Genomic DNA, 27,044 nt, shown 5'->3' with positions numbered 1-27,044 from the left:
GCTCGGGAGCACTCTTTCTCAGGGGTTGTCCTTCTGATCAAACATGAGCTTCAACCAGTCATTGCATTAAATGACAACAAAGGCAGATGGCTTGTTCTCCAATGCATTATTAGAGGAGAGGTGTTTGAATTTGCTTCGGTTTATGCACCTCAGTCATCTCGAGACAGAACTGTTATTTGGGATGCTATGCAACAATACCCGTGGAGATATCATGCCTACATATGTGGGGATTTCAATAATGCTCCGCAACAGGGAGACAACACTTCCGGCCACGATCATATGTTATCTCCTGAAAGGCATGCATGGTCTCAACTACTTTTGCATTTGGATCTGGTTGACCTTTGGAAGGAATTGCAGCCTTTGTCACCGGGCTATACTTTTCAACATAATGCTCTTTCCGCTTATCAGGCAAGACTGGATCGTTGGTATAGTGTCGCTCCCCAACAAAATGGGGATTTCGCATGCAAAATGTGGATTGACTATGCCTTTGTGCATTCAGACCATGCACCACTATGGCTGCGGTTATCTTTTCATAAGATGCCAGAAGATAGATTGCCACAACGGCGACATCTAATCATCAACAATAGTTATTTGCAACATGCTGAATTCAGGGCAATGGTTACTGAAGCAGCTCATTGTCTTTCCTCTAGCAGCTATCTTCATGCTGATGATGCCTGGGCTTCTTTTATTTCTAAAATGCAAATGGTGATTAGAGCTTATGGCAAGTCTTACATGAAGACTCTGAGGGAAACCATTGCTCAGGCCAAGTCTACTTGTCAAGACCTCACTGAACTCAATCATCATCGTTCGTTGTCCATGCATGAGCAAACCACACTATGTCAGGCCAGACATTGTCTTAAACTAAATGATCACAGCAAACTGGCAAAATGGGAGACTAGAGCAAGACAAAGAGCCTTCACAGATAAAGGTTGCTCTTCCAAAGAATTTTTCAAGAGTTTGCATCAGAGGAGAATCAAAACACAAATTTGCAGAGTGCTTATGCCCGATGGATCATGGACTACTTCACGGTCACAGCTTGCCTCTGTTTGTGTGCATCACTTCTCCCAGCAATTTGGCTCTGCAGCTCCTCCCTCGCAACAGATTTTGCTTGCACGAAATTTACTGTTGCAAAATGTTTCTCCAATAATTTCCCCTACTCAAGCTTTGGAATTGGAGGAACCCTTTACTGAGAGGGAACTGTCGGATGCAATCAAATCATGTGGCAGATGGAAATCCCCCAGATGGAATGGTTTAATAGTTGAGTTTTTTCTAGCATACTGGCCTATTTTGAAGCATCCATTACTATACATGGTGAATGCTGCATGGCAACATCAGAAAATGCCAGACACATGGAAGAGAGGTCTTGTTAAACTCCTTCCTAAAAAACAAATTTGTGAGTCTTTGGCAGACTGGAGACCTATCACTCTTATGCCCGTAATTTACAAAGTCACTACCAAAATGATTGTTGCTCGGCTAAAGGGGTTTTTACATGATGGGTTGCATCCTGCACAATATGGCTTTGTCCCGTGTAGGCATATCACTCATAACATTGCTAATGCCTACATTGGAATTGAATATGCCAAATACACACAGCAGGATGTTTTGTTATTGCAAGTTGATATTGCCAAAGCTTTTGATACTGTTCAGTGGGATTTCATTTCATCGACTATGCACGCTTTGGGTTTTGGCACAAAAATGCAGCAACTCATCAATTGGCTATATCAAGATAGTGAAGCTGCCTGCATACTCTCAGGAGATATTTCTCCATCCTGGACTCTTGCTTGCTCTGTCAAACAAGGATGTCCACTGAGTGCTTTACTTTTTGCCATAGCCACTCATCCACTGCTTCAATATCTGGATCACCTCTTGGACACTGACCAGCTGCACAGTTTGGAGATTCTTGGGAGTCGCAGCATGATTGCTCAAGCATATGCTGATGATTCATTCTTTACTCCAAAAAATACTTGGGCTGATCTGTCCATGATTATGCATGCTCTTTCTACATATGGATTGGCTGCTGGCCTTCAGGTAAATTTTCAAAAATCAAAATTGCTGCCTTTACATGCACAGGACTGGCACAATCTTTTGTGGCCTGGGGAAATTGTCCCTGCTTCTCAATTCATTCGACATCTTGGTTATCCTCTAGGCTGGGGACTCACCCGTTCACAATAAACTGATTGGGTGCTAGTAAAGTTAAGGGCAAAACTTGAATATTGGAAGCTTGCAACTTGGCCATTACATGTTCGTCTGCGAATTACACAATCCATTTTGATAGCATACATATAATTTTATCTGCCTCTCACTATGTTCACTAAGGCAGATTTGGTTTCATTTATGTCAGCTATCATGGAAATTTTCTGGCATTCAAAACATGGCAAGAAAAGTCTCACATTACTCTCCATGCATCGTCTCTGTTCTCCAAAGATGCACGGGGGTCTGACCATTCTCAATATTCAAATGCACTTGCTTGCTCACAGGGGGAAAATGATCATGCAGTTTCTACAAGGAGATCAGCCTTGGGCTTTTATGATCCGCTCTCTCTTATTACATCTTCATACATCTGCTTTTGGGAATTGGCAGTCTACTCAGTGGGAATTTTTATTTGGCTCTATCCAAGGCAAGATCAGAGGATGCCCTTTTGTCTCTTCTCTGCTTCTTGATTGGAAACATATTCTATCCCACTTGGAATGGAAAGGCAGGGACTCTCTCTCGGGCAACTCTTTGAGGGTAGAGAATCTCTTTTGGTCTAAAGTATTCCATCCACCTTTGGCCATACAAGAACCCCGACGTTCTTATTTTCTCTCCTTCAAAGGCATTTCATCTGTGGCGGATGTACTTCAGGATGATGGCACAATTCTATCTTTTTCTTTGGCTGCTCGCAAATATGGCTTGGGAGCTCATTATCGTCCTTTATGGCATAAAATTTCAGCAATGCTCCAACCGTACTTGCCGGTACCTCATTTAGAAATTCAGTATCGGCTTGAGGATTGGATTTTACGCTCTCCTTCCTCATATGTCCGTCCTTTGAAGCTTTCACATATTACAGTGTCATCACTATATAAAGTGTTATTACCTCCACCTTGGATTTCCAACAGAGCAAATACTGTTTGGCATATGGATCGTCCAATTAAGTGGTGGAGAAAAAGGCTGCGTCTCCTTTGGCATTACAAAGTCCCTCTTCGACAACAGCTTTTCCTATGGCGAGTTCTCCTTGGCATTTTTCCATCTAGACAGTTACTCGCACACAGACATATTGCTTCAGCTGTTTGTCACAGATGCTCGCACTCTACTGAATCAGTGCTCCATATCTTTTGGTCTTGTCCAAACACTTCTGATCTCATTGCTCTCATCAGACAGAGGCTTCGACAGCGATTTCCTACTGTTACTTTTGGCAGATTTTTCTGGTTGTTTGGATTTCATCCCCTAAGACAGGGTTTTGATTTATTTTTTGTATGGGTGCGATATTGGACCCTATGGACTTTATGGATGGATAGAAATCATAGAGTCTTTGGTGATCCACTATTTTCATCCTTTCTTTTTTTCAAACGATCTCTGCAACAATCATTCTATGATTGTTTTCAGACTCGTTTGATTGATCACGATGTGTATACAGCTTATACTGAGATCTTTTGTTGAGTAGTAGCTACTTCGTTTTTGAAGCAGCTATGAATGTAATTATTCCATAGAAATAAAAGATTTCTTCTCACAAAAAAAAAGAGAGAGGTGGACCTGAGATCCATCCAATGCCTCTGTGCATCTGCCTATACCTAGATGAATCCAGGAACAATCCCAAACTCATCCTCTAAAAACACAACATAGTGCAGTTTCAATCTCATGATAGTCACTCACAAGGTTGAAAACCATAAACTCCATCATGCATAGCAAGGACTAGCTACTATGGCATCCCCACTGACGTCATCAGCGCCCAACAGTGGGTGTAGACCATAGTATAAAAATATGCTCTCACACATACAAATCCACACACCCACACATACTTGAGCATCCATTTATACAAAGTCTTCGTACTGAGTTTCTGTCGGCACTCCGGAGGTGAAGGGCAGACTCAGCCATGATGAAGGCTAGCACTAAAGGAGAAGGCTAATCAAAAGGTAGTCCAAAATCTCTTCATTCAAGCTACAACTGCTTGTGAAGTCTAAACATTTTCATTTTAGTCTCTCCCTAACGAGCATCTAGATCTAAATATAGCTGATAGGGCAACGCACCTCTGTGCATCTGCCTCTCCAGATATGCCATGCTGCAATACTCGCCAGAATCTCCCAAGAGGGATCCATAGAAGCATCTACAGGTCTGAAGGAATAAGGGAACATAATCTAGAGTGCAGTACTTAATTGAGAATTTGAGCCATCCCCAATTGATATTACTAATGAGCCAGAAATGTGGTATATGTGGAATCAGCTCCAAGAGATCAAGAGCAATGGGTCTCAATGCTTTGAGAGTTTTAGTACTAGTGTTGAGATATTTTGTGATTGTATATTTGCATTCCAACTTGGTAGTTCTTGCTCTAAAAATAATTATAGAAGTACCTAGAGAAGGATCAACTGCGGAAGCTATAATCTTCTAAAGAGAGGCAGAACATGGGACTTTTTGAGGAACGTTTAAGATTGTGTACCATATGACACTTATTCATAGAAACCCAATCTCCACCACAAAAAGTGGTAGCTTCTTGCCTGTGATCTCAAGGAAAGTATGTCTCTAAAATGCTAGATAGACCCTATGAAGCTCTCGTTTCCGCTTTTATTTGTTATGTTCCGTCTTCTTGATTGCTAGTGTTGGCTGACATTTTTTAGGGAAAGTTTGATTCCAAACCTCTCCTCGAGTTTTCCTTATAGGATAACACTTTTTTGATTCACCTCCAGGCCTAGCATTGAAGCTTGATACTTGACATGAAAGTACATTCCTAATGAATGTTGTCACATCTACTACCATGAGGAAGGGCTTAGAATCATTGATCCTAAGGAATCATTGATCTTGATATGTACTGCAGAGCTTTGCTTTCCAAGCTCATTGTCGGGGGACTCATGCAGGTTAGGAGCCTAGGTGGGAGGTGTTTGGACAGCACAAGGTGGATCTCAAGATGCCTTCTTCACCATTTGTGGCTGCTATTGTGAGAGCTCGGCACAATTTCAGAGATACCTTGCAGAGGATTCTCCCCATTATGCATGATGAGGTTCATAGATAGCCAATTATGTGGAATAAATCTATCTTGGAGGACCATGGGAGATGTTTGGGCGAATACGCACACAATGCAAAGCCAGTGCAAGCAATCAAAACTTCATATAAGGTCATCTAATAATTCATCTTGTCTACTTAGGCAACTAGCCAAATGTTATTCTGTATTCCACAAACCAGCGGTTCTTTTCTAAGCCAAAAGCCCACCTGCAATAAAGACAACAGCATCATCATTCTTTACTTCATTTATCCATTGAGACATAGACAACTGTCGTGGTGCTTCGAACGGAAGGTCAGTGATATTTGTGAAGCCACCAGCAACTTGAAGTTCGGATATGACTTGGTCCCTCTGGATCATTGAAGCAGCCATAGTACTAGGCTCTGCAGCTTTCATGCATGCTTCAACAACCTCCTCCACTGTGTGTCGCAACAGTAAGGCGTAGCTGTAAAGCAAATGTAAGCCCGAAAGAAGGTTAGGAGTCATCATCCTCTGACCTCTTCGAAATATATTACCTGGCTAGCAAAATTCCCAATAGTGGTGCATTCATCGGTGCCAGTTGCCAAACAACTCCTTGTAAATCACTTAAAGCATACTCACGGAAGTTTCCAAATTATCTTGGAATATATTGAAGTAGAAAAGGAACGCTCCCCTTCCATATTTGAGCAGTAAGAGGAGAGCAAAAATGGAATTACATCAAGCTGCATCCAAAGGACTTTTTTGGTCAGAAGCACAGCCTCGATGCCCCCCCCGCCCCCGCCCCCCTTCCGCCAAACACACACAACACCCTAAAAAGTTGAAAGCCCTTCACCTTCCCAGTTCAAAGAGAAACTATGGAATGGCCAAAACTTCAGAAGAAACTGAGAAAAGCACAGCATACTAAGGTTAAAAAAAACTCACCGTCTTTGTCTAACTGTTCTATTCACAGGAATCATTGTTTCATACAACTAATCTACAAGACATGATATGCCAGGAATGGATATGTGTTTTGAAGAATGTGCAGAGCCACGAATGCTTTATAGATGACATTGAAGAAAATGAAACTCAAATAAACTTGGCAAGTTCTCAGAAAGACAGTATAGACAAAATAGCAGTCACCAATAGAAAAGACTGCCCATCTTTTTGAATGAGGCACGTTTATTGCTCAATCTTAAAGCAGCAACCATTATGACCTTTGTGAGGCCCCCAAAGCCACTACCCTGATTCACGCAAGCACGAGTGGTGGTCAAATCCTTACAATGATGCTGCGTTAGATGAGCAAGAAAAGTAGCACCAAAAGCAGGAAAGGGAAAATTCAAACAGAATCTTTTAATGGCCATAACATTCTTGAAGACACCTTCAAAACTCGGGATGCCATTGATTGGGCCCAAGAGGTCAGAAGCAGACGCCTGCCGTCATTTTGTTGGACTTTAAGGAGGTGTATGAAACGCATGGATTGCTGCCCTTCCCTAGTCCAAATAAGCTGCCTCCAGGTTGGTTTTGTTGACTTGTCTTCATGTATTCTCCTTTCTTGTCTGTGTTTTACATAAGTCAACAAAATTCACTTGAATGCTGCCTCTTTTAAGTTCTTCAACAGCTTCAGCACCCTGTTTATTTTGTAACAGTACGAATCCCTAACATGCAGCGTGTCTTGACAAAACTTTATCCAACTCCAACGTTTTCATACCCTCTATCTCCACCCACTACCAGTCATTCCGCCTCTTATAACAAAGTGCCCTATTCGTCCAACTTGTGGAGACATTACGACAACGCGTGATTGCCTCTGTGTATGCATCAATAGCTTCTTGAAATAAAGGTTGTCCTAGTCTTTCAGAAGGTCCACTCGTTTGTCACACAATTCATCTTGTTTTCCTTGTTCGCCCATGAACTCTTCTATGATCTTCCATCCTAATATCCTCAAGATTGTCGTGTGTCAAAACCCCAGCAGGTGGTCCATAACCCTTGAGAAAGGCACTTTCCTATCAACCTGTGACAATGCTCGTCCACCGACAGATTCGCCGCTATTGGTATTGGCAATTGCCTGATCGACCTTATCAACGAAGGTCTCACCTATCAATGTAATAGGTGATACTATGCTCAGGTGGCCTCTATCCAAGTTCTGATATCTACAGAAACACGAATCAAAGGGTGAGGTCATTCTTGATCCTAGGGGCACCCAATAGTAGATCAAAGCCCACACACTAGGATGGATACATGACCTCAAACTAACAGAATAGCATCATTGCAAATGAAGGAAAACTGGCCCTAAGTCTTGAGCAAACTGGCTTCGATTCTTGAGAAAAATATGACTACACATCGATTAAGCCTACAATGAACTTCCACGGTGCAGCCCAACTGGTTCACGTCAATTCCACAAAAAAAAACTTCTACTAGCAGGCTACAAATGCTCCAAGTTCTGCTACCAAAACTGTAACACTCCACTTCACGTTCCCAAACAAAATTATTCACAAGCTTCTGAGACAGAGTCACCACCTAACCAAATTGTAATCTATAGGCATGCTTAATGTAGTCCTCTCCTAGCTTGAGCATGTCAACTTGTTAACCTTTTACCTCTGTGTGATGCATTTTCACCCAATGAACCCCTAGAAGGTTCGTTACCTAATATGGACTACTTGCCATATGTTAACCCATGTCATTAATCTTTAGCCCTCTTGGGTGTTCACTAGCCACTTCTTTGCCCATAGGCACATGATTAACAAATCAACCCAAACAAATATGCATGGAGGTCCGCTATACTTTCTAGTTGTCTAGAAACCTGTCACCAAAGACCCAAACAACAATCCTTGATCGTAATTATTTCAGAAAACATAACCACCACCCATCTGCATTTATATACATTACTAACCATCGCTGTAAGGATTTTTTATCACAGATCTATGCAACGTCCTATTACATTCTCATTGGAATGTAACATGGTAGAGACTAACAAGCATGCATTTATGCTATGCCCAAGATACTATGACATTCGAGGAAGATTCTATTGCTTGTTTACTCATGGACTACCCTGATCAACAGTGTGCCGCACTCTTTGTAGATGAGGTTACCAAACTTCCATCTAAATTCTTAAATCCCTTGCTGAACATGCCCATTGGCATGAGTAGTAGGTGTGTTGTACATAATCCATGCTAAGTAATAATATAAAATGATAAGGTGGCATGGGTCCTCCATGTACCACCTCTCCACCTAGGCCGTCCCTGCATTTAGTGAGATATGGCCCAAGTAATATAAAATAGGTGGAGATGGATATTATATTGGATTATTCCCTCCATGTAGGATAGGCCCATGTGGGGTGGTGGTGTAGAAAGTCCAAGAATGCAAGTTAAATAATGGGAAAGTAGGATGAGGTGGCAAGATTCTTTGTGCCAACCCTCCACTTGTCCTCCTAGATGTTTGAACGTATTATAAAATTGGGAAGAGACCAAGGGAGTATCTTAGACTTGGGATATGGGGGTTGATTTATGTGGAAAAATGAGGCAAAGGGTTGTCGCACACAATTGAGAGTGCGTAACCGCCTAGCCCACATGGGAGACTCTTCCACACACACCATGCATATGGGAGGATGCATTTATTGGGAGAGACCCCCTCTCTTGGCTATAAAAGGAGGGGGCTATTCCTTGATGGGACACGCTCATTGTTGTAAAGCCACCTAGCTCCTCCCTTGATGTCTCCATCTCTACATTCCTCATCCCATTATGTACATGCTCCTCTTTCCCCTCTCCCTCTCCCCCTCCCCTTGTGCCATAGTCTTCCTCTTCATTCCCACCCCTCTAAATCCCTTTTCCCCACCCATGTTAATGCTTCTCCCCTCATGTTCCCTTTTCCTATATGGCCCTCGAGCATCGCCATGCCTAGTGTCTAGCCTCTTGTCTCGAATTCTTTTCTAGTTGATAGCACCAGTGCCATTCTGATAGAGAATGGCGCTAGTGCCATTCTAATCCATTAGAGTTTGTGGATAATGGCACTGTGGCCAATCTACACAAACTCACATGGAGTAGGATGGCACAGGTGCCAATCTCTATAAAAAATACCAATGCATAAATTAATCTTTCGGTTTAGCATGGCACAAGTTCAAATGAACTCCTTGCATCAAAATATCATGCATAAAGATTTCCGTTTAGCATGAAACCGTTACCAATCCACTCCTCGCATGTTTTAATGAGAATATGTTAGCATGAAATCCTTTTGAAAGAAGTGCCAAATTGTCACATTATTTATCCTTGCAATCTCTATTTTAATATATATCATAACCAACTTGTCACATTACAGACAACTTCACAAGAGAAGAACCTACAGAGATGGGCTCTTATCATGACCAAGACATTGAGCCTGTTCCCTAGAGATGCTAGATAACCAAGAGATGGAGGATAGGTCCAATGAGCTCCCACCCTATCTAAGGCACCCTTATTACTACATCGCAATGCCAAGCTACTTCATGACATTCACGAGTGCGTCCCACAAAGAGGAGTCAGGGGTGAGAGCAAGACATTTTGAACGTGTTCCAAAGGATCAAGACTCCTCGTGGGACCCCTGCATACGAGTACATCCGTTAGAGAGGAGTCAAGGATGCCATCCAGAGACACGACGACAATTAAGATACCCCAGTTGAGCCCATGCAAACCTCAAGGTACTCTCGACTAACACATGACATATGAAACCAAATAGGACATGACAAGAAGTACCCCCAACACTTTCATTCCTACAGTTCCTAGAATCACCGATTATCTTGGAGGTATGAGAAGCACCTCTAGTTGCCTGATGAGGGGTGTACTCTCATGCTGATTTCAGCTTTCTTGGACTCATACACTTTTTTGGCTACACCAGCAAATGCAATAGTGGAAAGCCAAAGGCAAGGGTAGAGATAGATTACCAGCACATACGAAGGCCCCCAGGGCAGCAACTACCTATCTCTCATTCTTGGAACATGCAATAAACAGTGAGCAGCTCCATACATTGGTGTAATAATGACACGAGGCTATGTAAGCCCTTGAAAGTGCAATGACAGCTTACATGGCAGGATCACCACCTAAAAACACCTCTGAGGTTCTCACTCATCTTAGTAATATTTGTGTGGCTTTGATTGAGAAAGTAGATAGTTTCGAGACCAACAACGTGGCATTAATGGCAGAGAAAGCACATATTGTTAAGACACTCAATGAAGTCAAGAAGCAAGGAGGGCATATGCAAGATGAGTGGAGAAAGGAGAGAAAAAAGAAGGATGAGTGGGAGAAGGAGAAGGCAACATTGGAAACTGAAAACAACAGCCTTAATGACAAAATGCAAGCTATGGGGACAGAATTACAGTGACTAAGAGACATGCAAGGAACGCCGGAAGGGGCACACAAGGTAATGGAGGAACTGAAGTTTGAGAATGAGAAGCTCAAGAAGGAGATGGCAGCCTTGCAAACAACCATACAAGGAAAGCATGCTGAGTTTACAAAATAAATCACCAAAGGGGAAACAGATATGTTCGAATGGAAGAATGTAAGAAAGAGATCATCTCTGAGGCTCTGAAGGAGGAAAAGAGAAGGAGCAGGAAGGCTTTGAATATCTTGGTTAAAGGCCTAACAGTGGGAGATACCCCTATGTTAGATGCCAAAACCTTGTTCACCAAGATGGGAGTCATCCTCACATGCAAGACAGCATGGAGAGTTGGCAAAGCTGAGGCCCCAACAAGACCCCTCATAATGAAGTTCCGGGTAGCAATGGACAGGTCTACCCTCATGAGCATGAGGGTAACCTTGAAAGGGACGAGAATATACTTGGACAATGATCTCACATTGCTACAGCAAGAGCATCGGAGGGAGGAATGGTGCGTGCTATGGCAGCAAGAGATGCAGGTAAATGGCTGTCTAAAGAGATGGGAAAGTGATCATCAAAGAGAGAACAAAACGGGAGGAAAGGGAAGAAAGAGAAGAGGGGGAGATGGACAACACATGACGGCGTCAGACCCAGCTGATGAGGGCACAAGCGAGGCTGAGAATAGTAGTGTGAACTGTAATGGTACTCTTTGGTCCGCCGACCCTGGGGGCTTCCTAGAAACATACACCGATAGAGACATGATCTTCTCTCTCTCTCTCTCTCTCTCTCTCTCTCTCTCTCTCTTCACACTGACTTCATCTCGAGAGCGGCAGAGCAGAGCGATTACCCAAGGAGAGGCGCATAGGCATTTAAATCAAAACCAAAAGACTCTCAGTCTTAAACTGATGTATGGCTGTTTACTCTTCTAGACTATCATGTAGGTACTCTAAATAATATGGGTTGCTTTTTGCACTCCTTGGGAGCTGCCATGTGCCCTCCCTAAAGCGGATGTACTAGAGGGTTTATTGCTGTCCCATAGACCTTTTGGTCTCCAGTGGACGTTAATAGACTCTGTGTGTGTGTGCGTGTGTGTGTGTGTGTGTGTGAGCTGGTTGGTAGATTATGTGTGTGTGCGAGAGTGTGTGTGGTGGGGAAAGAGAGAAAGAGAGAGATTCCGTGCTAGCCCTCGTGCTCCCACGCTACAGCTGCTTGTTTCTCCTCAATTTGACACCCTCCAGGCTCCGTTTGACGTCAGTTTTGTGTCCGTACACTTTGTTAAGGGGAAAAAAAAACGTACTTCAAAAATCCATACGATTTTGTCAATATAGTCAGAAAACTCGTACAGTCTGTATAGTTTTTTTCCATACAGTCGGGGAAGTCCGTACAGTTTGCATGTCAGAATTTTTTTTCGTACTGTCAAAAATCCGTACGATTTTGTCCGTACAATCGGGGAAGTCCGTACAGTTTGCATGTCAGGGAAATTTTTTTTGTACTGTCAAAAATCCATACGATTTTGTTCGTACAGCCAGGAAAAAACAGTACAGTTTTGTACTTGTTGTGCTTTCCTCCTTGTAAAGCGTTGCTGCTTCCAAGCTTTTTCCTTAACTTGAATGGCGGATTATTCCTATGAGAAAACATTTCACAAAAACAAGTCGGTTTTCAACAAGAAACAAAAACATGTGATGGATTCAGGTGATTCCCTTCATGACTCTGTTGAGGCTCAAATGTTTATGAGGTTATGCATGAAGGGTTTGAAGACACTCGTTTGACGTCAGTTTTGTGTCCGTACACTTTGTCAGGGGGGGAAAAAAAACGTATTGTAAAAAATCCGTACGATTTTGTCAATATAGTTAGAAAACCCGTACAGTCTGTACAGTTTTTCCCGTACAGTCGGGGAAAGTCCGTACAGTTTGCATGTCAGAATTTTTTTTCGTACTGTCAAAAATCCGTACGATTCTGAAATGTTCTCAAAGAGGCACACCCATCCGATCAGTACTTGGTCAGATACAATCGGGGAAGTCCGTACAGTTTGCCTGTCAGGGAATTTTTTTTCGTACTGTCAAAAATCCATACGATTTTGTCCGTACAGCCAGGAAAAAACAATACAATTTTGTACTTGCTGTGCTTTCCTCCTTGTAAAGCGTTGCTGCTTCTCCAAGCTTTTTCCTTAACTTGAATGGCAGATTATTCCTATGAGAAAACCTTTCACAAAAACAAGTCGGTTTTCAACAAGAAACAAAAACATGTGATGGATTCAGATGATTCCCTTCATGACTCTGCTGAGGCTCAGCTTGTTTATGAGGTTATGCATGAAGGGTTTGAAGACACCCGTAAAGGTTGGAAAGATCCACTTCCCACCACTGGCATTATGGTGGAAGTGGATGATATATTTGATCCAGTTAAGAAGTATGCAAAGCATGCCATTATAATTTTCTTCCCAGGACGGATGCCTACTGCAGCAGATGTTGGGAATTGGTTAACTCGAATCCTAGGTGGTTCTTATGTCAAAAAAGTTCATTATGCAGCGAGGGGCTTTTTTGAGATCATCATGGCCGATGAGGAGCACCATCAAGTTTTGCTGAAGCACTCTCCTCTTTTCTATGGCCAGCAGATGGTCCATGTTTTGCCTTGGTCTCCCACCCGGGATTATTAGGCATTGATTCCTCATCGTTGCCTTGTTTGGGTAGAAGTTGTGGATTTTCCTCAATGATTGTCTTCTCTTCTACCTAAAATTGCAGCTTCCCTCGGTAAGGTGGTATGTCCACCGTGACCCAATGGAAATTCGAATCGCTTCTGCATTTTGTGGGATACAAATCATCCCACTCCAGCTTCATATTCAGTTACTGTGAATAATGTTTCCATGGGGACTGCCTTTTACAAGCTCAAGTGGGAGTTGTTTGCAGGTGCTTGCTTTGAATGCAAGCAATTTGGGCACATGGCTTCACAATGCCCTTCTCGAGCTCCACGGATGCCAGTGCAAGCTGAAATGGTTCAGCCTTTGAATAAGAATGCAAATGCCTCTTTTGTGGTAAAAAACAAAGGGATCAAACAGTTTTTCTCTGTTCAAGACAAAGGCAAAGCCCCGGCTGTCTCACATGGTAATGCTTCTTTTCCTGTGCCTTTGTCCTCTCCACCTCAAGGTAAGGGGGAAATTTTTTTGACTGATGGATAGCAAACTCCTCGCAAAGTGATCTCCCCCAAGCGACCTTTGCCTTCTCGGACTTGGAGTGGTGCATCCTCTCATGGGAAAACACCTGCTGAAAACTCTGGTGTTGGCTTGACCTGGGCTGCTGTGACTGCAAATTGGACCTTGATTCCTAAAGAAGAAGTTGCTGCACTTTTGTCCTCTCCTCAGGCTGATGCTTCATCCCAGGGCAGAGGCCCGGACATTGAGGTGGAAATGCAGACGTAGACAGCCCGTTAGTTGCTGTACATACCTGTCCCATAACTGTAAATATGCTTGATCATCTGAAGTGTGTTACTCTCAATGTATAGGGAATGTGTGATGGTCGCAAATGGAAACTGGTCTGGATGTATATCAAGTAATTGCAGCCTGATATAATTGCTTTGCAAGAGCATAATCAGCATATGTATGCTGGTCAAATAGGCCATTTTGCTGGTTATGATATCTTCTATGCTAGAGAGTACTCCTTTTGTGGTGTGGCTTTTTTGGTAAAGCACGACCTTCAATCTGTTGTGGCTCTCAATCATCGCCATGGTAGATGGATTATTGTTCAATGCCTTGTTCAAGGGGAAATTTTTGAATTTGCATCGGTTTATGCCCCCCAGTCTTCTCGTGATAGAGCTTTGATCTTATCCATGGCGACAACATGCCTTCATTTGTGGTGACTTTAATAATGCCCCTCAATCGGGTGACAACACCTCAGGCCACACTCATACGTTGGCTTCTGAAACACATGCATGGTCTGATTTTTTGCTTCAGTTGCGCTTCGTTGATCTCTGGAAGGAATTACACCCCATGCTTCCGGGTTATACCTTTCAGCATAATGCTCAATCTTCTTATCGGGCACGCTTGGACAGATGGTATCAGATTGATCCACAGCATTGTGATGCCTTTACTTGTCAAATTTGGGTTGATCATGCTTTCACACATTTGGATCATGCTCCTCTTTGGTTAAGGCTTTCCTTACATGAATTTCCCATTGACAGATTGCCTTGCCGAAGGCTTTTGCTGATTAATAATAGTTATCTGGAGCATGTTGCCTTTAAAGCCTTGGTCTCTGATGCTATTCAGCTTCTCTCTCGTTAGATACGCATTGGTTTGCATTATCCCTGGCAGGCTTTTGTTGCTCGGATGCAAGCAGTTATTCGAGATTATGGCAAATCCTATATGCAAGCCACAAGGGAGACTGTAGCACATGCCAAATTTACATATCAGAGTTTGACTGAGCTTGCTCATCTTCGCCCTTTGTCTTCAGAGGAAAGCATGCTCTTATGTCAGGCTCAATTCTCTCTTCAATCCAATGATCGCAGAAAGCTTGCTAAATGGAAAACTCGATCCAGACAACGGGCGTTTTTGGATAAAGGCTGCTCTTCCAAGCAATTTTTAAAGAGTTTACACTACAAAAGACAGGCTGCCAATATCTATCGGATCCGGATGCCTGATGGTTCTTGGTCAACATCTCGCTCAGAGCTTGCTAATTTATGTGTGCAGCACTTCTCCACTCGTTTTGGGCATTTGGATACTCTTTCTCCTCGGGTCATGTCTGCACATCAGCTTCTTTTGCAACATATTCATCCAATTCTATATGATGCTCAGGCTTTGGAGCTTGAACATCCCTTCACTGAAAGGGAATTGTCTGATGCACTGAGATCCTATGGCAGATGGAGATCTCCAGGATGGGATGGTCTCACTGTTGAATTTTTTCTTACATTCTGGGATCTTCTTAAATTCACCTTGCTGCAAATGGTAAATACAGTATGGCAAAATCAGCAGATGCCTGTGTCATAGAAAAAGGGTCTTCTCAAGCTAATTCCAAAAAAGCAGCTATGTGATTCACTTGGTGATTGGAGGCCAATCACGCTCATGCCAGTCATTTACAAGATCATTGCCAAAATGGTGGTTGATCGGATTAAAGGTTATTTGCATGATTGGTTGCATCCCTCCCAATATGGCTTTGTTCCACGTCGCCATACCACAGATAACATTGCCAATGCTTATATTGGGATTGAATATGCCAAATACGCGCAACAGATGTTCTACTCTTGCAGGTAGATATTGCAAAAGCCTTTGACACAGTTCAATGGGATTTCATCTCGCAAACTATGCGAGCTTTGGGGTTTGGACAAAAAATGCAGCAGGTTATTTACTGGCTTTACAAAGATAGCAATGCGGCTTGCATTATTTCTGGGGATATCTTTGATGAGTGGACTCTTTGTTGTTCGGTCCGCCAGGGATGCCCTCTCAGTTCTTTACTATATGCCATTGCTACTCATCCTATGCTGTAATATATTAATCATCTTGTCGCTACAGGATCACTTCATGGCTTGGAATTGGATGCTAATTGTAGCATGGTTGCTCAAGCTTATGCTGATGATTCTTTCTTTACCCCGAAGAATACGCCCCCCATGATCTGGGTGCCTTAATGCAGGCCCTCTCTGTTTATGGTTTGGCAGCTAGTCTTCATGTTAATTTTCAGAAGTCTAAGCTGCTCCCTTTGCATTCCAAATACTGGCATAGTCTATTATGGCTCGGGGATATCATTCCACCCACTCAGTTTGTTCGTCATCTTGGTTACCCTTTGGGGTGGGAACTCACTTGCCGACAACAAACTGATTGGGTTTTGGCTAAGCTTCGGAAAAAGCTTGAGTATTGGAAACTGGCAACCTGACCTTTGCACGTTTGTCTTCGAATAGTGCAGTCCATCCTTGTGGCATATATTCAATTTTACTTACCATTGATCATGTTCACTAAGGCAAATCTTACATCTTCCATGTTTGTCTTTATGGAACTCTTCTGGTGATCCAAACATGGCAGAAAAAGTCTCAGGCTGCTTTCGATGCATCACATTTGTTCTCCCAAGATGCATGGTGGATTGAACATCACAGATATTCATGTGCATATTCTTGCCCATAGGGGGAAAATGTTGTTGCAATTTTTGCAAGGTGATCAGCCTTGGGCTCTTATGATTAGGACTCTAGTCACTCATATCAGTATTTCTACGTTTGGTCATTGGCAACTCGATCACTGGGATTTCTTTTTTGGCTGCACTGATGGCACTTTGCCTGGATGCCCTTTTGTCTCCCACTTGCTTCTTAACTCGAAGCATGTTCTTTCTCATCTGGAATGGAATGGACGGCAATCTTTGCTTGGGAATACTTTGAGAGCTGAAAGCATTCACTGGTCGAAAGTCTTTCAGCCTCCCTTGGCTTTATAGGAACCTCGACGTTCCTACTTTGTCTCGTTTAAAGGCATCACCTCGGTTGCTGATGTTATAGATGATGTTGGTACTGTGCTCCCCTTTTCTCTAGCAGCCACTACGTATGGATTGGACTCTCATTATCGTCCTTTGTAGTGACAAATTACTTCTATGCTTTTGCCTTTTGTTCCGATTCCTACTTTGGAACTCCAGGACCGACTGGAAGATTGGACTTTGACTTCTCTAGGGCCCTCTTCTCGTCCTTTGAGGCTATCTCAAATTGCATTGTATAAAATCCTTTTGCCTCAACCTTGGGTTTCAGAGAGAGGTGATTCAGTTTGGTGAATGCATCGCCCAGCCAAGTGGTGGAGGAAAAGATTACAGCAACTTTGGGCCTATGATTCTTTTGGCGAGTTCTTTTGGGAGTGTTTCCATCTGGACAGCTATTAGCTCATCGATACATTGCTCCTGCACTTTGCCATAGATGTTCTGCTTCTTCGGAGACTGTGCCTCACTTGTTTTGGCATTGTCCGTGCTATCGTGAGTTTTTTGATTTGCTTCGACAGCACCTGCAAGTGAGATTCCCATCTGTTCCGTTTGGGAAGTTCTTCTAGCTATTTGGGTTTCATCCATCCAGACCGGAGTTTCATCTTTTCTTCGTTTGGGTTCGCCACTGGGCACTATGGACTTTATGGACATATAGGAATTGTAAAGTCTTTGGTGATCCTACTCTCTGTTTGGCTTTTTTAGGCGTTCTCTGCAACAATCTTTCTTTGATTGCTTGCAGACACGCTGCATAGATCATGAGGCCTTTTTGGCATATACTGAAATTTTCAGTTGATGTAATTGTAGCACCTTTTTTTGAGGTAGCTACTCATATAATATAATCAATCAAAGATTTCACCAACCAAAAAAAAAGTGTGTGTGTGTGTGTGTGTATGTGTGTTTACCTCCTCATTCCAGTCCTTTGCTGTCTGTACCTATTTCGCACCTTTTGTATAGCCTCTTTACTCCGACCTGCCTTCTGCCTCTTCTTTAGATTTTCCTTCCTTTATTCAGCCACTTTCTTCAGTCCCTTTTGCCTCTACTCCGACTGCTCCAGCCTCCTCTCTGATCCCTATGCTTTCCTTTTCTTCTCCCTCTCTTTCTAGCTCTCCTCCTATCCTTTAGTATGCTCGGAAGAAGAAAAGGGATTCTCTTTTTCCGTCCCCTTTGGAAGGGGTGAAGGCTGCCAAATTCGATTCTTCTACCTTTCCTTCTTCTTTGCTTCAACAAGATCTCTTTCATCAACTGTGTGCTGACTCAGTGACCTCATCTTCTGCTGCTGGATTTTCCTTACGGAAAACTCTTTCCCCTGAACCTTTTCTTCAGAGCATTTGCCAGGAACAACTTGGTATTTGCCTTTACTTTATGGGAAGAGTTATGACAGTGGCTTCTTTGCAAGCCTAGTCTTCCGCTGCCGTCGGTGCTGGACAAATTACTTCTTTTGTGTTCATGGGCAAGGGCTTTTATTTTGCACATTGTGCCTCTCTGGACACTGTTTTTCACTTGCTCACTTTGGGAGGAGTTCATGGAGCAGGTCATTTTGCAGTTGTCATGCCTTGGGATCCTCTTTTTGATCCTGCGCGCTCCCTCCTTCACTATGGTCCCGTTTGGGTTACTCTTAGAGACTTACTTGTTCTGCTTCTTCAACATGCCTCTTCTCTTGCAACTCTGCTTGGCCGTGTTCTTTTTATTCCGAAGCAGGATTTTCTGGTCGCAAGCAAATATATTCGGGTATGTGTTCTTTGGGATATGGAGCAGCTCATACCTTCATGCCTGGAACTGGATTTTGGATTTTCGCATCCTCTCCGGATTCCTCTTCATTTTGCCTCCTTTCCATCTGCGTGTTATAAATGTCGCCAACTTGGCCATTTTGCTAGAGCATGCCCTTCTTCTTCTTCTTCAACTCCTGCTCTATAGACTTCTGCTCCTCCTATTCCGGTTCCTGCGGTTCCTATTTCTTCTTCCCTTACACAGGCAGTTTGGCATTTCAAACCTGCTAAAGTCTGGAGGAAAGTTCAAGAGGCTAAGTTGGTTCAAGATTCAAATCCTTTTGCTGTTTTATCAGTTCCGGATCCACTCCCTACGGTGCTAGCTTGTCAGATTCCTTGTGATCCGGTTTTTGTTACCACTTCGACCTCTGAAGATGTTCTGACAGATTCTTCTTCCTTGCTGCAAAATTCTGCTGTTATGCAAGAAGTGGAAAAGAATCTACAGTCTCCTCCAGCTCCAGATACTGTTATTCCGGATGCAGATATTGTTATTCAGTTTCATGTTCCTTCCCCTGAGAAGCCTATTGATATGTCTGCCCCTTTACAGAGCCTCTCAGTCTTGGATCCGGATGTTCCTTTTTCTTGGAGTCTTTTCATCCTTGGTTGCAGCAGGTTTTTGACCCTTTAAGAAGAATCACAAGGGCAAAAAGCAACTCTATTTTATTGATGGCACTGTCACTCCCTTGCATCAGTTTTTACAAGGCAATAGTTTGAAATTGGATGATGTTTTGTTGGAGTCTCTTGCAACTGATATGTAAAATTTTTACTTGGTTGCCTCATGAGTTTCTCTCTCTAGGGTTTTACTTGTAAATTTTCTCCTTGTACTTATTAGTGGATTTTCACCTCTTTTGAGGTTTCCCGTGCAGAAATAAAATATTTCACTAAAAAAGTGTGTGTGTGTACATAGATATTTCCATACGCTCGTGCATGTATGTATGTGTGTGTTTGTATGTATGTATGAGTGTGTGTCACACTTGTTTTGGCATTGTTCGTGCTCTCCTGAGTTTTTTGATCTGCTTCAACAGCGCCTGCGAGTGAGATTCCCATCTGTTCAGTTTGGGAAGTTCTTCTGTTTATTTGGGTTTCATCCATCCAGACCGGAGTTCCATCTTTTCTTCGTTTGGGTTCGCTACTGGGCACTATGGACTTTATGGACATATAGGAATTGTAAAGTCTTTGGTGATCCTACTTTCTCTCTGTTTGGCTTTTTCAGGCGTTCTATGTAGGAATCTTTCTTTGATTGCTTGCAGACCCGCTGCATAGATCGTGAGGTCTTTTTGGCATATACTATAATTTTCAGTTGATGTAATTGCAGCACCTTGTTTTGAGGTTGCTACTCATGTAATATAATCAATCAAAGATTTCACCCAAATCTCTTACAGCTACACAAATTCAAGAGCTAATTATCCAACGTGCTTCTTGTAAAGCTCAACTTCTGTAAGGACCACTGCTTGTAGATCTCAGAGGAGGGCTTCATGAGCCACCAAGATAAACATGGATCCACATCCCCCACTCCTTGAAGATATCGATCAAACAATTCCGTGTCTCATCACACCGACTTCATATTGAGAGTAGGTGGGTTGAGGGCATATCCAGAGAGCATCACATGTGTACTGTGTGTGATCGACATGAGATCAAGTCGAAAGAGCATTTCACTTACAGATGCCATGTATACCATTCATTGTCTCTTCAAGGAAGGTTTTCGATGCCTATCTAGTTTTGACTTGGCCAGATCAAAGATACCCAACGACTTTCATACATAGGGCGTCCAACATGGGGAGCATCTACTCCGAACGTACAACCAAGATCAATGTGCACATCCAAACTTCAGCATGATCATTGAGTTTTCTAGCTAGACAACACAGACTAGCAAGCTCCAAGGAGATGGCGGAGACGAGGACCAGAGCGACAGACACGATAGACTCGCCAGTTGGTTGAGGCATTGATTAGACTTGGGGACCTTCTCTTCGCGTTCACAAGATCGAGCGCATGGCCGACGAGGGTGACGTTACACTTAATAGGTCCATAACCTCTTAGACCACGCACACCGATCGTCGCCAGCCACCCCACCCTCGAACACCACAGGACTACAAAAAACCACCCCGGTATATCTGTAGGTGACAAAAAGCCTCGGAACCCTGTATACTGAGAATACCCTGCTCTTCCTACGGAAGCCGTAGGAAAGAGCCAACAGCTTCTTAACATGTCCTATTATGAAGCCAAGGGAGGATGTACTATGGGAGCCATATGTATTGGCTTTGATAGGTCTCGTTATCAGGCCTGGCCGAGTTCCAAGATGCTGGTGTATTCCTAGAGCTATGAGCTGGTCATGTAGCCATGCTATAACGTTAGCCTCTGAACATGTTGAGTCTCAAGCCATGAGAGTGCTTGGAAAAAACCTCTGAACATGCTCAGATTTTAGCCTCTGAGTTACATGGGGTACATAGTTTGATGACTGTCATTGTCATGTTTTGTTCTTGGTTCCATTCCAAAAGTCGCTCACCTTGCCTTCATGAGGGGGTGTTAAAATATGAAGCTAAAGTGAGTCTAAAATGAGTGTTCTAGGTTGTCTAGGTGTGAGGCCTGACCCATTTGCCAACCTCTAGAGGATCATTAGAATGATGCTATACCAGAGTTTTAAAGGGCTTCAGACATTTCTATGTAGTCATGTTTTTATGATAATGCTATGTTAAATGTTTGTCTTGTGTATGACGCCCGCTTAGAGTCTCCACCCATTCATATCATTGTATCAAGTTCTTTCAGTCTCATAGACCCTTAGGTTTTTTGAAGACTTGTAATGATAGACTTTGGAAGTTTCTTGAGCGATGAACCTCTCATGGACACCACTTTGGCACTCGTTAAAAATGCACGCTATCTGATGTCCCTAACTAGCCTGCACCCGCTCTCTTGCACTCACCAACTCACCATGCCCTACTCTGCACACTCTTCACAGCGGATCGTGTCAAACACACAACTCTGAAGCTTCACAATGACTGATCAAACGATCGTGAGGGCCAATGTTTTGAATTCATTGAATATGGAACATATATTCTGGCCCCCGATCTTAGCAAATCTTTTTAACGAAGCAATTATCACCGGTTTCCCTCACACCTACACCTTAAAACCATCACTCCCATTTTATGAGGCAGGGGATACCATGGCCCTGAAAAACTACAAAACCATTATGATTGGGCATGTCTTGTCCATGATCTATGCATCAGTGCTCAACATAGAGGTTAGCTGGTTTGCAGTGCTCCAAGGACTCTAGATCACATACTCACACTCAGAGGTGTCATTGAGGAGGCCAGAGCATGGAGATAGAGGGCTTTCACTATTGTAGGGATTTCGCAAATCTTTTGACCCAGTGCCAAGAGCTCGCCCATCAAACATTTGTAGGAGCCCGGGTATGATCAGGAGATCATTTGGGTAGTCATGGCACTGTCTTAGGTAGGGTTCGAACAAGTGCAAGGTCGACATGGACAAAGGAGATTATGAGCATCATTGGAGTCAAGCAAGGTTGTCCATTATGACTAACCTTGTTTGGCCTCTATGTAGACGAGCTCGAGATTTTCATTGGCACTCTAAGGGGGGTTGGCTGCTCTCTCACTAGATCTTGATCCAGATCCTCCTGTACACAGATGATGGTCTTACTCTCATCCTTACAAGAGGGCCTCTAGCGACACCATGCCCTTCATACTTTCTGCAGCAAGACACGTGACTCGAAGATCAACGTTGTAAAACCAAGATCATGATCTTCAATACATCTCGGGCAGCCATGCACAAGAGCAGTTCATACTGGATGGATTGCCGGTGGGGGTTGTTGCATCCAATATACTTGGGGGTTCTTTAATTTCCACTATGCGCCAGTGATGCAAGCCCACTGAGCAAGGGATGCGTAGTGCTTGCTACGCGGTAGTTCCCAGTATCCATGGGGTCCCCTGCCTTATGTATCGGTACAATGGTGGTAGTGCTCCAAGTAGGTGGGAATCCGTGACATACTGCATGGTTGAATAGCTGCGCTAGAACCGGCGGGGCCAAGACCTCCTGTCTATGTGCAAAGTGCTCTGTATGTAGCCCCTCATGGTCTGCTGGTCTCCGGTTGTGCAAATGAAGGAGGGCATTCCGTACATTCTGCGCAGTGTACAAGTGACAAGTAGTGGGTATGGGCATAGAGGACATATCTGGTGGCATCTGACATGGGATATCATATAAAGAGCATGCATATCTGTGCCAAATCTTTGGGTCCGTGATGGGAATGGGCCGTTTCCTCTCTGATAGGAGTCCCTAGCCGATAGTCAGGTCTCCCTCTCGAAAGGATCCAACCACCTCATCAATCCTGCGAGTGAGAAAAGTCTGCTTCTTACCTCGTGTCATCCGACGTGAGATGCGATGCGCTCAGATGAGGTCAGGTGTCCCAAGGACTGCTCACGTGTGAGGTGAGCTCTCATCTTCTTACACTCATCATCATACCAGGGGTTCTGAAGCATCTTCCCAAGCCGGGCATGTGTTGCTCAAGTCGTAGGGAAAGATATGATGGCAGCCTCATGTACCACTGAAGCCAAAGTGGCTGAAACCTGAGCAAGGTCTACCTCTGCTCCGTGCAAGGTTGGAAGCTCTCGAGCTAAGTGACTCACGTAGACTGGATTCAGAGTCCGGTCAAAGAAAGAAAGAAAGAAAGTGTATTATTGTCCACTAAAGGCCAAAATGGGCCCATGGGACATCAAGAACTCTGCATACAAGATAGCACAAAATCAACATGCCACAAAGAAGAGGCATCGTCGAATATCATCTAAGTGCTACGCAATACGATGCAAGTGAAAGTACATAATGTCAAATCTGAGCCTAAATACAAAGTAAACTAGATGCAAGAAAACCGCCCCTGGGTGCAAAATGGGGGGATGAGTACAATATGCCAATGCAAAGATACAAGTCCAGGTGTCACGGAGTCTCAGAACCAAAATAATACTGGAAATCCTGTCCATCGACTCTGCCTCCTGCTATGAGAGTACAAATCTGAGCAAAGGTGAGGTGAGCGGCTGGTGGGGCGAGATCTCCATGAGTAAGTCTCCTCCGAAAAGCTGCCATCATCCTGGATCGTCTGGAGATGAAGCGGCGAGTACGTCCCCTATGTAACAAGATCCTGCGGCGTCTACAAACCATCTCATATGTACATCCACAGGAGAGAGAGAGAGAGAGAGAGAGAGAGAGAGAGAGAGAGAAGGGGGGGAGGGAAGAACACAAGGATTAATGTTTGCGAGAGGCCTCGCGGGCCTATGAGACAAAGTACACTCCAAAAGGTAACTCATACAAGCCACTAAGGGCTGAAGCAAAGGGTTCACTAAGACCCTTGCTGAAAGCTAAAAAGCTAAAGTGCTAAAACTAATGAATCAAGTGTCAAAATGCTAGAGTAGCGAAAGCCAAATAATAGACGGGTGTCAGGTGCTCAGAGCTAGCACTCCTAGTACATGCTCAGGTTCCGTATATCTAGGTAACCTAGTGGCTCTTTGATGAGATGTCAGGAGCTCTCGTATCTATGTCTGTCGAGCTGTCTCGCGGCGTGGGGGAGGCGTGGTCTCCTCGATCTCTAGATCCGGTGGGCTATGTCAAGGGTGAAGCCTTGCCTCTAAGGGTCGCCTCTAAGAAGGGCTGAGATAGACTGAACCTTGATTGTGCGTGCTCTGGTCCCTATCCGTGTCGCACGTGGAGTGTGTGTCCCTCGTCAGGCAACATCGTGGTAGACTCTCCTACTGCTAATCCATGATGCTCTCATCTCCTCAAGCTCCTCGCAGCCACGTTTTCCAAGGGACTGCCATCATCCTTGTCCATCTGGACAGTAGCTGATGCCTCCAATTGCTTCTCAAGATTTCTCAAGTCATTCAATACTTCAATGATATCATCTTTAGGCATGGAGACATTACCAGACACATCTGTCCACGAACGTAGCTATTTCATGTCCTCGTGACATACCCCCCTCATAAGACAGCAAACACACTCGTTTGTTGCTACAAAATACAGGAAATAAACAATAATGAAAGAGGCATAAATATCCCGTACTAGATAATGCATGATCTGTATGATACAACCAATTGGTATCTCCATAATAAACCCCCTGCTTCCTAACTGTTACAAGACAGGATGGAGCCTTTCTTAAAAACAAGGCACATAAATACACTCAAATTTTTACCATCAATTCTCAGCTACGGAAGGAAGAGTACTTGACTCAAACACATAAAATATGTAAATACTGTCTTGAGATGAGAGACGTCCTCTTCACAACTGCTACAAACTTTAATTGTGTTTATTGTTGCTTTGCTAGTAAGATGTCAATTAAGTTTAGCAAGAATGCCCCAAAATGGAGTGCCGATATTGTCCATGGGAGCATATGCTTGGAGCAATTAGTGCAGGATTCTCAAAACAATAGTTTTGGGGTCTTCAATGTTGATGCACGATCTAAACTTTTGCAAAATCCTCAAATTGTTACAGTCCCGCCTCAAGCGAATGTTTATAGAGATTTGCTCCAAAGTTCAAAGTCAATAATACTTGCAATAAGGAACTGTGCCCAAGAAGAGCTTTGTCACTTTTAAAGTAAAAAGACACGTGGCAGCTTCAAAAAATGTTGATTTTCAAGGGGAACTTTCTTCCTCGGTTGCTCCTCTTTTGCTACTATTTCGTAGCTGCTGCTGCACAGTTGCTTCTAGCTTTTGCTTCGCTGTTGTGCTGCTAGCTTGCGCTTGTCATCTGCTAGTTCTGAGTGCTGCTCAAAGAAAGCAACTCTTTCTCATGCAACACTAGTTGATTTCAATCTTCAGTAGTGACTGTGGCTATGGAAGAGATGACACCGTTGTCCTTACAATTCCGTAACTAGCTGGTGTGATGCAATTGAAGCAGGGAGCGCTTACATTGTAGTTATGACAACTCTTGAGATGCAAATAGCTTTGCTGCTGAAAGATGATGAAGCGTTGTTGCTGAAAGATGATGAAGCATTGTTGCATAACTAGACAGGCCTAAACACTATGATCGGCATCACAGCTGATGATAATCTCTCTGAGTGGCGGCTTCAATCAGCCTGAGTAGAGAGACAACACTCCTATTTAGTGAAGTGTTAATGGCCCCAAGAGAAGACAACAGGAGCTGTCTGTTGCAGTTCTATCCGCTGCTCTCTAGGTATGCCGGCCGTTCTCCCAGCCTCAATCCGCAGCTGGTGGGACAAGACTTGTATCTGTCCGATAGCAATCCGCAAGGTGTGTGAGACTCTCCTATCCTCGAGGTACTTGGGCCTAATGATGAGACCATGCTCCGATATCCTCGGAAAGTGGTCATGATAGAACTGGGTCTCGGTGGGAAACTTTTGATTCCCCCCCCCAAGCCCGAGATGTGTGAAGCTGAAATAGGTCTGACCGTATGATATGGTTAATCTCATCATGTGGAAGGAGCTCCGGTGGTGCATCTATGCTGTACTAAGAGGGGGGGAGCCTATCCATCCGGATACCATGGCTATCAAACCAAGTCGACACCCGCGCATACCATGTTGTATCAAAGCCTCTCTCTACCAAGCATCGGGATAACTCCAGTGCCAGTCTCGGTAATCTCCACTCAAGTAGGGCCCTAATTTTGTGGAGAAACGTCATAGTCTGGAAGAGGGCATCCACTTGGAAAGGTGTCATGGCGAACTCTGGTTGCATGATCTCATGGGGGACTGAAGGCTTACTCAGAATCATCCTAGACCCCATGATCACCTGTAGCCTCTCAAATCCCTTCCTGTCTCAGTAGCTGAAAGATCACTCCCCAAAAACGTGCTGCATATATGGCAGTTGGTCTCACGAGAGTCAAAAAGCCAGCCGTTCTCTGGCGGCATGGGTCATCGTGAAGCCTGGTCCCTTGAATACCACCCCTAGGTATGTGTAGGACTGCACTATCTCCACTGGCTCCCCACAGTAAGTGAAACTATGTCGACATCGATGTTGATGAAGCACTGCTTGGGATGTGCTAAAGATCATAACCTTGGTTTTTCCAAGGTTGACTATTAGGTCCCTCTCTTTGCAGAACATCTCCAAGGCCTCAAAGAGTTTCTTCAAACCCTTTGCTGAGGACTATGTCATCTGCACTAGAGAGGTGATGCTTCCAGGCACACTTCCAAGACGCTCTGACGAAGGGTTGGCTTTTTGACACACTGGTGAGACCGACTGCCATGTATGTAGCACCCTTCTGGGGGAATGATATTTCAGCGATAGAGTGGAGGAGATTTGAGAGGCTACAGGTGACTATGGCATCTAGGATGATTCGGAGTAGACCCTCTGTCCCCCACCAAATTATATAGGCAGAGTTCGCCATGACCCCTCTCTAGGTTGATGCCATCTTGTTGCA

At 43.8% G+C, this 27,044-nt stretch overlaps 1 protein-coding gene across 6 annotated transcripts in view; it reads right to left on the bottom strand.

Annotated features, from left to right (window-relative positions):
* The window catches only part of LOC147895567 (D-alanine-D-alanine ligase family), a 154,664-nt gene that overhangs the window by 47,959 nt on the left and 79,661 nt on the right, over positions 1-27,044 (bottom strand). For all 6 annotated transcript variants that reach the window (XM_087383547.1, XM_087383551.1, XM_087383548.1 and 3 more), the window contains 2 exons: positions 5,789-5,889; positions 5,398-5,633 (listed from right to left, as the gene is read on the bottom strand). In XM_087383547.1, the coding sequence (XP_087239673.1) occupies positions 5,398-5,633; positions 5,789-5,889 (337 nt within the window). The remainder of the gene's footprint in view (positions 1-5,397; positions 5,634-5,788; positions 5,890-27,044) is intronic.

This window comes from Dipteris shenzhenensis, chromosome 13 (genome assembly GCF_047967505.1).
Source record: "Dipteris shenzhenensis isolate YYH24624 ecotype China chromosome 13, Dip_SZ_1.0, whole genome shotgun sequence".
Lineage (NCBI taxonomy): Eukaryota > Viridiplantae > Streptophyta > Polypodiopsida > Gleicheniales > Dipteridaceae > Dipteris > Dipteris shenzhenensis.
This window is presented reverse-complemented; position numbering and strand designations above follow the sequence as displayed.